This window comes from Miniopterus schreibersii, assembly GCF_964146895.1.
Source record: "Miniopterus schreibersii genome assembly, chromosome: 2".
NCBI classification, from domain to species: domain Eukaryota; kingdom Metazoa; phylum Chordata; class Mammalia; order Chiroptera; family Miniopteridae; genus Miniopterus; species Miniopterus schreibersii.
Window position 1 is genome coordinate 24,949,152 of NC_138102.1, and position 11,703 is coordinate 24,960,854.

Here is an 11,703-nt window from a genome sequence, read left to right on the forward strand (position 1 = left end):
AACCCCCGATGACCTGGATCCTAGGTCGATGCTCAACTGCTGAGCCACGCCCAGCTGGGCCTGATTTATTTTAAAGCATTTGTCAGGATGGGCTAGAGCATGCTGCCATAACAAACAACCCCCAGTCTCAGCAGCTTAATACAGTGAAAGTTTAATGCTAACAATTAAACTATAACTACCACAGTTATTCTGACAAATATCCAGAAAACAACCCAACAATTATTGACAGGGAAAGCTAATGGATATTGTTAGCAATTATTAAAGAGTACGTGGACTCACTGTTTCGTAAAGTCCTGAAAAATAGAAGAGGTTCTTTCTAGGTTCATGTTTAGCAATTCACCCTCCTGCTGTTAGGATGACAGTTTTTATTCTGCTGCATAGGTTCTTTGCGTGTTTGTTTCTTATTTGTGTCTGTGTCTAGTGTTTATAAATCATGAAACAACAAACAAAAACGGTTAAACTTTTGTTCCAAGTCTGACTACTCATCCCAGCGTGGCTGCTCTGACAACCAAGGCAGATTTGGAGGGACCCTGGCTTTCATCCCCAGTCTGTTCTTCTCCCTTCACCTACGCCTCCATCTGCCTTGGCAAAGTCACTAGTCCAGCCATGTGGGCTTCCAATGGCTTACTGATGACAGTGTCTTGTCTCACATGCATCTCACATGGGTGTTTCCACTTCCTGGCACAGGGCTTCTCCAGTGGTTGCCTGTCAGAGCTCAATCACTTGTGGAGCTTGGAAGTTCAGGGGAGGTAACACCTCAGGGGGAACTCTCCATCTGTGGGAGATGGGGACCAGTGGATAAATGTTGCTGTCTCTCTTCTTTGCTGAAAAACTCCAGGAGGCATTTCTATATACTCCTTTCTAAATCCTGGTGACATTGAGCCTCTGCTGCCCACACCGGCAAACTTAATGAGCCCTCTTATTACTTTTCCGCCTCTTCCTCACTTTCCCTGTTCCCTCTCCTGCTTACTGGTATCACTTCCCAGATAAAGAACCCACAAGTCTCAGTCTTAAATTGCTACATCTAACCTCCATGTGCCCAAGTAATCTTATTTTCTTAACCTAACATTCTCCCAATCCAGGCCCTCCTTCTCACTTGACTCCATTGTTATGCCCACAAGTTGAAAACAGCTCTGTTTTCAGGGTACCCAAACTCAGGACACCATTTTCTAAAAAACACTGCCCCATCATATTAATAAATGCATGCATGTTTAGTTGCATAAACTCATGCATCCCTGTAGTCACCAAAGTGCATTTGAGACTAGAGTATCTTGGTATTTCTTGGGAGGTCTGTGGATGAAACTGGCCCTATCCTGGAGGAAAATCCTTACATAAACAGTTCTATTAGCTCCCATTGGACTGTAAGCTCCTTATTAGAAACAGGTTCTTTTATTAATTTTACTTATTATGAAAACTGTGGCCAAGGCATGTGAATCCAAGAGCCCAGAGATTAAAGGCAAGAACCATGGAAACAACTCCCATTAGGACTGAGCCCTAATCAAGGAACTAGCTACATGGTCCTAGCTGGACTTCAGAACTCTTACGGACTTGGGTCACTGCTGTGTGCTCCTAATTAACCACTTTTTGAATGGAAGGGTCCATTTTGTGCTTGTTTATTTTATGCTTGTTTCACTATTGTGTGCTGGGTGTGCAGAGGAAAGGTAATTTGTCCCAATAGTTCATAAGCTTTCCCATCAAGAATAATGGAACTCAAAGAGCTGTACCCACAGCACTGCACCTGAAGAGCTTCATCTGCACCTGGACCTGATGACAAGATCCTGGACTTAAAGCCTGAGCCCGATGCCACAGTAAGAGGAGACTTTTGGGGAATTTTAGAATGGGTATATATTTGCACGTATAAAGAATGTAAATTTTTGTGACCAGAAGGTTGACTGTGTCAGACTGTAGTTTTCAAAGATGGCCTTAAGAACATCTTCCGTCCCAGATGATCTAGAACCTTTCCATTTCCACACCAAGAGGTGAAGCCCAGTTCTCGCCCCTTGAATCCAGAAAGGCTTGTGACTTCCTTATAATCAACAGAAGGCAGAGATGATGGTGTGTGACTTTGATGCTAGGTAATTTGAACTGCTCAATGGGTATGGTGTTTATTTTGGGGTGATGAAAATGTTCTGAAATTAGTTAGAGGTGATGATTGCATAACACTGAATATACTAAATATCAATGGATTGTTCACTTTGAAATAGTTTTATGTTATGTAAATTTCACCTCAACTAAAAACACTAAAGTTTTAAAAAAGGTGATTCAGCTTCCACCTTATGAGCTGGAACCCTCACACATAGAATTCTGCCTCACTATGTAAGAAATACAATTGCCCTGAGGCCACCATACTGTGAGGAAGCCCAGATGACATGAAAAGGCCACATGTAGGTGCTCCCATTGCAACCCCAGCCTAGCACCACACATGTCAGTGGAGATGCTTCTAGATGATGCTGGACACAACCATCAAATAACCACTAATCACCCGCCTCCTCCCAGCTGAGGCTGGACATTGGAGAGCAGAAAAGAACAACTCTACTGTGTCTTTCCTAAACTGCAGACCCCCAGGATCTGTGAACATAATAAAATGGTTGTTTTAAACCACTAAGTTTCAGGGCAATTTGTAAAGCAGCCATAGTAACGGGGTAAGTAATCACTCATCCACAGAGACCACTTGTTTAGATTTCATTGGAGAAAAGTTAACATTGCAGTGAGGCGCAGCTCTCCAATCTGGCAGCTAAATTTTATATCTAGCAGTCTCTCAACACTTTTTTTTTTTTTTTTTGCATGCGGCAGATGCATTTAAGGAAAAACAATTGCATTGGGTTTTGCGATGCTCGTTGCACAATATGACTTCCTTAACTCATTTGTACAAAACTGCACCTTTTTCCTTGAGCCACCTTTTAATCTGGCCTGTGTCTCTTGCCAACATCTCTTCCATTGACATGCTCTTAGCCAGAATGTGAGAAAATCCTTTCTGCCCAAGAGTGAGGACCTGACATTGCTGCAAAATAGCAGCAGAGCTGAACAAGGCAATCAGGTGAGATAAGGAAGATGGCAAACTTTCAAATACTGAAATACATCTTTCATCCCTCCTTCCACTCAGCCAGGCTCCCTCTCCACCTCTCCTGAGGACCTCCTCCCTGAGCAGCATGTCCCAGCTCTTACAGCAGTACGTGAAATCCCCGTAATCCAAAGTAACATTCTTTTAGCTAACAAATCTCCATTCTGGCCACTGCTCTTCTCTTAAAAGTATAGTTAACCAGGTTGCAAAGGAGAACAAAAGGCTTGTACCTGAACAAAAGGATTCCAATCCCAGAGATGCAAATTCAGGTAGCAACCCAACCCGCATTCCTGAGAGAATAAAGGAAGGCAGGGCTAATAAATGCAAAACCCTGGAAGTGTAAATCTTTCTTACCTGGGACTGGCTAGTTCCAATATGCAAATGAAGGAGGCCAGAGCTCCAAGGAGAATGAAGTCCCTAAGTGTCCATACAGCAGGTGTTCCCGGATGTTTGTGGCTGGCTCAGCCTTGAGGTGAGTTAGCAACAGGTTAGCAACTTCATAGCAACTCCGAGAACTGAGGCACAAGCTGTGCACGGGCCCCACTTCCTGAATAGTCTCCTGACTCTATTTTAAGTGTCTCTCTTAGCAATGCTTACTCCATTTTATTTTATTTCTTCATTATCTTTATGATAATCACAAGTTGAAGAGGGACAATAATGTTAGAACAAGTCTGCAGTTGGAATTATAGCCCTGATTCTGGAATTCAGAAACAGAAAATGGAAGTTATAGATAAGTAAAAAATCCAGTTCTGAAGCACAAAGCCACCGTCAGATTGGGGCCATCTGGTGTCATACTCACATTTAACCAAGGAACAAGCAGGCAGATTCTGGACCACCGGATTAGAGCTCAGGAGATAAAGCAAGATGAAAAAGCTCTTATCAAATGCTGACTCAGTATAAAAACATTACCAGCATTATTCACTAATCCCTATAACAAATATTTACTGAGAGGTGGCTCTAGGCTTGGCAGTTATGTAGGTACTATCCCCATTTACCTCTGAGGGATCAGAGCCAGATTCATGAGGTGATTCACCCACTGTCCACAGGATTTGAACTCAGATCTGTACACTTCCAAGCTCATACTGTTTCTCTTATGATAAAGTGTGGGAAGAAGTAAAAGGAAATAACTGGGAGGTAAGAAAGAGGGTGTGAGAAAGACCTGGCCCCATAATCTCCTCACTCTGCCAAACAAATACTTTGTGACTGGCATTGTGTTAGCCAATAATGTTTTAACATACTTTTAAACAATAAAAAATTATCAAGTTTTTACAGATAATAAATATTTTAAAAGTCACAATAATTATTACTATTAGACAAAATGACTTAATCTGGGATTTAAAAACTTCTAAATATCAGTGTTTCTATATTAAGGGAAATGCTACATAAAGAACTGTGGTTGCAAAAAGAACTGTGTAAGAAACTATTAGCTGTGTCACTCTCTGGGAACTTAATCGCATGTTACTCTGTGTTGGTTTAAGCCTTGTCTTGAGAGCTATTAGGAAGCAATGTCATGTCTCATACTTCTTTGTTGAATTCTAATTCTAAATTATACATGTGGGGTCTTTTGGTAAAAAGTGGACATTGGACATATGCTGGTTGAATTTAATAAAAACTATTTCCTCAATTTTCCATTTACTGAATCATGGGTAAACATTTTTTTATGAATTCAACATTAAACCATTATGGTAGTTTTTCTAGCAGAAATCACTATTTTTTCCCAAGAAAACCATAGGCCATCCTTCAAATACCTTTACTATTATTAATTTTAAAGGGACATGTGGTTCTGTTCCTCTAAAAATGTTATCTAAATACATATGCTGACATTGTTAAGGGTGAAATGATTTGATGCCTAAGATTTCTTTAATATCACATGGGGTCATTGAGGAAATATGAGAGACAGGCTACCAGTTGATAGTTGGTAAAATGGGTGATAAATAAATCGGGATTTATTATTTTATTCTACTTTTACATTTATTGGAAATTTTTAAATAAAAAGTTTCAGTACCTGAAATAATACTGAAAACCATTTCTAGTCCCCACTCTAAACGGTAAAAAATTTATCACCATGTTTGGGCACAAGCTTCCTCTCCAAGGAAATCTTAAATATATTTTTCAGCTCTCCTTCTATTTGTTCCTCCTTCAATGTCTTAAACTCCACCAAATCCATATTGTCCTTATAATTGAATGTTCTAAAGGTGAGGGTGAAGCCCACTAAACAGTGAACCCCATTAGGGGTCTGCAAGGAACAGAATGACTTGCTTGTGAACACAGATGCTGGAGACGTCTGGAGGTATTCATTAACTGACTCAAAATCTTCAATTGCTCGAGGTTCAAGAGTAAAGGAGTAGATCTTTCTGTACTTTTTCTTTTCCAGGAGATCAGAATTAACAAATTCTTGGTTTGGAATGTACTGCTCCCTTCTGATTTGGTCCAGGTACCAGATTCCTCTCTCTTCGGTCAAGCGGAAGATGCAAGGCACCTGAGGCTGATCCTTCCCAGAAATCAACTCCAGAGGCTCCCATATCTGGTAAGAGCGTCCAAACCCAGCATCGACGATGTAGTCCCTGCCATCCACCGTCACCTTCAGCAGAAGGTGAATCATACCGTTGCTATATTTGTCGGCTGGAGTGTTGTAAACATAGCCTCCCAACATTGTGGTCTCAAAACTGATTGTGGTCAGAGCCCAATACAGAAGATGATTGACCTGGAGACACCACCCACCCCGGTTCTTCCTCACAACTTGATCAAAAATGGCCTCCAAGCCCAATTCCATGGGTTCCCCACAATGAATGTTAAGGTTCTCAAAGGGAATGGCCTGGATCTGGTGCTGAAGAATGTCAGTTAATGTTTCCAGGTCCAGTTTGTTCCCAGGGTTCTTATAACCAATTCTTTCAAAATATGCTTCAATGTCCATGATCCCCTAAGGCAAGGAAAACAAAACAAAAACACATAGTTTTACTTTTGCACTTGGATTTCTTTGATTAACCTAATTATGATTAATGTATTTTAAATATGTAAATACAAACAGTGGTTATAAATATCTGCAATCGTAAGTCTTTTGTTTACTACTTTTATTGTAATAATTGCTTTCACATGCTAAAAGTTCACTTAATAGGCTCTGTAACCATGTAAGAAAAGTGTTATCACTGGTTCCATGTTTTAAACATGAGACGTTGTAAATCCAGATTAAGTGATGAGTGAAATGATAAACAGCTTATCTTTGGTTTTGTTGGGATGACTTAAAAGAGGCTCAAATTGGTGTCAATTAAAATAGGGTTTACAAATAGGTCCAATGTAAACAGGAGAGTTATAGAGTACATTGTATTCTTGGTACCTGACCCACTCAATTTCACCTTTAGCTGAACCCACTCACTCAAAGTTCCACACTCAAAGATTTATATTCATCCCCACATTGATTTATTGATTCATTCAATAAAAAAGCTTATGAAAACCTATTATGTATTTGCTACTGATATAGCACTTGCTTGCCTTCAGAAATCTTACATTTTAGGGCCGGTTGGGATGACACAAATAGTTAAATAAATAAATAAAACATGCAATTTCTTAGGTTGTGATAAGTGCTCTGGAGAAAATTACTGCAAAGAAAGAAGATAAGATGTGTACACAGTAAAATTTAATTTCAAATAAAGTGGTCAAAGAAACCCTCACTATTGCCTGAAGGTTGTGAGGGAATTAGCCATGGCTGCATATGTGGGAAACACCATTCAGGCAGAAACAATAGGAAGTTAAAAAGCTTAAAGTGGAAACTGCCTAGGAAGCCAGGGTGATCAGAGCAGAGTGAGAGAGACAGTGTGTGGACTGAGATGAAATCAGACAGATAACAGTGGCCTTAAAACCAATTCTGTTGGCTTTTACTCTGAGATGAGGAATCATTGTGAAAAGGTAGCCATTTGGGCAAAGTATACATTAATCAAACTGGTATTTCTGGCTACTGCCTGGAGAATGAGCTGGACTCCTCATTCTTTCTGAGCTGAATGAATAGACCTGTCATCCAGGTAGGACCAGCTCAAAGTGCATATGCTCTAGGACCATTGCTTTGCTCATGGATGGCTTTGCTCCATGACCCAAGTCAGGTGAATGAGACTCTATGAGGGATTTTAACTGAAACCTAAGCGGATACTTTCTGCTGTGGGGCTAGACACTGGTAGGATATTTGCTCAAAGCTCCTGGGAGAACTTGCTGAAGAATCATCTCAACAGAGAATTTACTGGTTTGAGGAATGAAAAGCAGGAGAAAGAAAGATAAGACCTGAAAGAAGTCTCAAGGTAAACTCTTGACTTTCTGGTAAGTGGCAGGAGAAAGAAAGATAAGACCTGAAAGAAGTCTCAAGGTAAACTCTTGACTTTCTGGTAAGTGGAGCCAGAAGAAAGAAAGAAAGAAAGAGAGAAAGAGAGAAAGAGAGAAAGAGAGAAAGAGAGAAAGAGAGAAAGAGAGAAAGAAAGAAAGAAAGAAAGAAAGAAAGAAAGAAAGAAAGAAAGAAAGAAAGAAAGAAAGAAAGAAAGAAAGAAAGAAAAGAAAGAAAAGAAAGAAAAGAAAGAAAAGAAAGAAAAGAAAGAAAAGAAAGAAAAGAAAGAAAAGAAAGAAAAGAAAGAAAAGAAAGAAAAGAAAGAAAAGAAAAGAAAAGAAAGAAAAGGAAAGAAAGAAAGAAAGAAAGAAAGAAAGAAAAGAAAGAAGGGAGGGAGGGAGGGAGGGAGGGAGGGAGGGAGGGAGGGAGGGAGGGAGGGAGGGAGGGAGGGAGGGAGGGAGGGAGAGAAGAAAGAAAGAAAGAAAGAAAGAAAGAAAGAAAGAAAGAAAGAAAGAAAGAAAGAAAGAAAGAAAGAAAGAGAAAGAAAAAGAAGTCCTTATTTTGTTAAATCCCATAGAGCAAAGGTTTCTGTCCCTGCTACTAAGTGTGCTGATCCAGTGTGACCCTGACTGTAACAGTGGTGCGTCACCATTGGCACTATGACATGGCCCCAGGTGACATGGAGCAAAGACCCCGGCCCAGGTCAATGGTGATCATCATTTCTTTGCATCTTAACTTGTTTCGTTTAACTGCTCTCAACATCTACACAAGCTCTAAAACTCTGCCACTCAGACACAGGGAGCAACAAATGTAGCCAGCCCATCCCAAACCCTCTCCTGTCTCTGCGCCCAGAAGCAGAGCTGAGTAAGGAGAGCAGGTGATGTGGAAGAAAAGGAATGTGGTTTGGACATGCCTGACCCTTTGGAAAAGGTTTTTCTCTCCTGCTATCACACAGTCTTAACCTACTGAGACTTTGCAACAGTAGTACGCAGATATCAAGGCTAACTAACCCCTTTGCGATGCAGCCTGAGGTGACATAGTACAAAGGGCCCTGGCCCTAAGTCTAATGGTGACAAGCTAAGGATCTCTCTTTTCTCTCCTCATATTATTTCTGTCGGGTCCATCTATTCCTCTTTTTGACCTAGTCATCAATTCCCATTTTGTCAGTGTTTCCAAATTTTCTTTTCTTGATATCTGTAATGTTATTTTCCTTAACTCTATTAGGTTCAGTGAATTTCTTCTCATCTCACCAGCATCTTTCTCAACATTTCGACAAGCTCTAATACTCTTCTACCCGGACACAGAGAGAACAGCTGGTATCTCGCCAAACTGCCCCACACTCACCCTGGCCTGTAATTCAGAATCTGTAATGAGTATGTAAGAAAAAGAGGTGAGGGTTGAGCAAAAAGAAAGCGGGTGGTTTATAACCTGGCTATTTGAGTCTTGCTTAGGCCGTGATTCCTTCTACTAGGGGAAAGTGGCCAGCTGTTTGACTTTCTGGATGAAAAGGAAGTTGCTAGGCTAGTCCTGTTCAAAGGCCAGGGTTCAACAGGCCGCAGGGCACTGAAGGCTTGCAGCTCAGCCCCGCCCCTGAATGAATGTCTGCAGAGGTCAGGCAGGTCCCCAGAGCAGGCCCGGAGAGCCAATGCACAGAACCAGCTGCTCAGCTGAAGATGGTAAAGGCCAAACAAAAGAAGTCTCTGCGACAACAGGGAGCTGACAGCCAAAAAGCCCCTTTTGAGGGGAGGAGTGGGATCCCTGTTTTGTGCTTGAGCAACTAAAATGAGAACCTGGGGAAGGAAATGCCGCCACCACCCCAAGGCTACAAGCAGCACAAGTACGCTCCTGGACAGAGGTGAAATTGTCAACCCCTGCTTCCAGGATTCCTGGCATTACTGAATAGGTTTTTCTAAATAACTAATATGAAATTCACAGAATATAAAATTAACCATGTTAAAGTGAACAATTCAGTGCCATTTAGTAGTCACAATGTTGTGCAATCACCGCGTCTATCTAGTTCCAAAATGTCTTGTTAGCACAGAACGTAACCCCATACCCATTAAGCAGTTACTCTCTGTTCCCACCAGCCCCTGGCAACCACCCCTCTACTTTCTGTCTCTATGGATTTATCTATTCTGGATATTTCATATAAATGTAATCATATAACATGGGACATTGTGTGTCTGGCTCCTTTCATTTAGCATAATGTTTCCAAGGTTCATTTGTTATGTAATGCATATCAATACTTCATTCCTTTCATGACTGAATAATATTTCATGGTATGTGTACTATAGGAGCTCCAATCCTGGGAGCGCCACACTGTTCTTTGCTGGTTTGGAAAAACCACTTGGGGGAGACCCGATGGTGTCAGTCTGGTGAGTTTCCGCACTGGGCCCGAGCAGAGGGGAGAGGGGAACAGCGTGCATGCAGGCCAAGGACAGAGAGCCTAGTGTGAGGCTTGTTAGCCCTCAAGGACGTGGGAAACATTGGGGTAGGAGCTGCTCTGCTCCTTGCGGCTGCTGGCCAGGCTGACACCTTCCCACTGATGGGAGGGGGAGTTGGGCTACATCCTCGCTTGACCCCGCAGTATGGATGCACCGTTTTTGTTCACCTCTTCCTTCCTTGAAGGGCATCTGGACTGTTTCCACCTTTGACTGTTGTAAATAGTGCTGCTGTGGATGTTTGTGTTCAAGTACATTTTTCAGTATGTGTTTTCAATTATTTTGTGTTTGTACCATGGAATAGAATTGCTGAGTTGAACAGAAGAAGGCTAAGGAGTGTTTCTGAGTGGCTTTTCTTTCTGTGTACTGTTATTTGCCCTGCCCTGCCCTAGAGAGCCCTGTGCATGAAAATCAGCTCATGCAGCTGAAGAGTTCTGTTTCTTGTTTTGTTTTTTAATTTTCTTTTTTTACTCTCCTGAGGAGAAGCAGAAACTCAGACAAACTCAGATGTGCAGGTGATATCTGCGTATTTTTAAAGTTGGCTCTAAACTTGTAAAACCCATAAAAGGCCAACGAAAGAAGTCTCTGGGCAAGATGCACTAGATAGTTGACAGGAAGTTGTTACTTTTTTTTGAGTGCGAGAAGGTGGGGTCAGCCGTTTTGTGAGTGAGAAACTAAAATAAGGGCCCTGGGGAAGGAAAAGAGCAGTTTATAAAAAAAAAAAAAAGAGCCCACCAGGGTGCTGCGGTGGGCTCCTGCTGGAGCAGGGGAGAAGGCTGGGAACAGCGCCCTTAGGCCCCTGCTGGGGGCTGTCTGCCTCCGCAGGCCTCCCTCCCATGCAATTCTCCACAGCTCTGCTCCAGGAGAGGTGTCCTCAGTCTACCTGACAGTGAAGGAGTTGATTCTTGACATTTATGGTTTCTGGACACCCTGCCCCTAAGCCGCCTTCCAACATGACAAAATTCCCCCAGGAATTCCCTCACTATGCACAACGTGCCCCTCCTCCCTGCCTGTTTGGGATAATTAGAGAAGTTCTGATCAGCTCATGCAGAGGGAGCAGGAATGTTAGGAACCTTGCTGCTGCCAGGACTAACTGGATCCTTTGGGACACCCTCAGGTGGGGACAGAAGAGGCAGACATCACTGTTTCAGTTATCCAACAGGAAAATCCAGTTCCCTGAAACACACATTATACACATAAACTGTCTTTTATACACTTCTTTCATCCTCACAACAACCCTTTTAGGTAAGCTCTCTAATCAGCTCCATTTTACTGACAGATAAACTGACTTTTAGAGATGCTGAGTGACCTGCCCAGGTCCTTAAAGCTGGCATGCGGTGTGGCTGTGACCCTAATCCAGACAGTTTGAATCAAGGGTATATTATCTTCACATTTACACCGCACGGTCCTTATAGCATAGGGATTCACAGCAGGTGTCAGCTAAGCTTTCTGAACCACCTCTGGACTTGAACAGGCACACTAGTACCTAGCCCCGTGGACTCACATTTGAGATAGGATTAAGCCCCAACTTCAAAACATAAAAAAGTTACTTACCGGGTTCAGCTAGGACCCACACCAGGAACTAGGCTGACTTCACTCCTCCCACATCAAGGTCAACACAGGAAGTGCCCTCACTGGCTTTGCAAACTGCTCCTCCCCTGGACTCTCCTTAAAATCGCCCAGGGATCTCTGGGAAATGTAGTTATGGGGCCTTAGCTGTCCTTGTGAGACTCCTCTTCAGATCTATTCACTGGAGAAGAGTGGAGGGCTATCCAATATGATGACCCCGGGTCACAGGCCGTGAGGGGTATGATCTTGTATTTGACACTGTCCCCGCCTTAGGAAGCCTAAAGCCAGATGTCCTACCTGTAATGTGGGAGGTGAGGGTTTTCAGG

General features: G+C 42.3%; 1 protein-coding gene across 2 annotated transcripts; it reads right to left on the reverse strand.

The window, feature by feature from the left end:
- Positions 1-2,782: 2,782 nt before the first annotated feature.
- Positions 2,783-11,431, reverse strand: LOC308552112 (arylamine N-acetyltransferase 1). 2 transcript variants are annotated; one of them, XM_081127028.1, is made up of 3 exons: positions 11,363-11,417; positions 10,882-10,984; positions 4,972-5,981 (listed from the first exon to the last, which is right to left on the reverse strand). In XM_081127028.1, exon 3 carries the CDS (start codon positions 5,973-5,975, stop codon positions 5,103-5,105), a length of 873 nt encoding a protein of 290 aa, XP_080983154.1. In that variant the 5' UTR covers positions 5,976-5,981; positions 10,882-10,984; positions 11,363-11,417; the 3' UTR covers positions 4,972-5,102. The 2 variants fall into 2 exon arrangements, with proteins under 2 accessions (XP_080983153.1, XP_080983154.1); XM_081127027.1 differs by lacking the exon at positions 10,882-10,984 and having other exon boundaries at positions 2,783-5,981; positions 11,363-11,431.
- Positions 11,432-11,703: the final 272 nt, after the last annotated feature.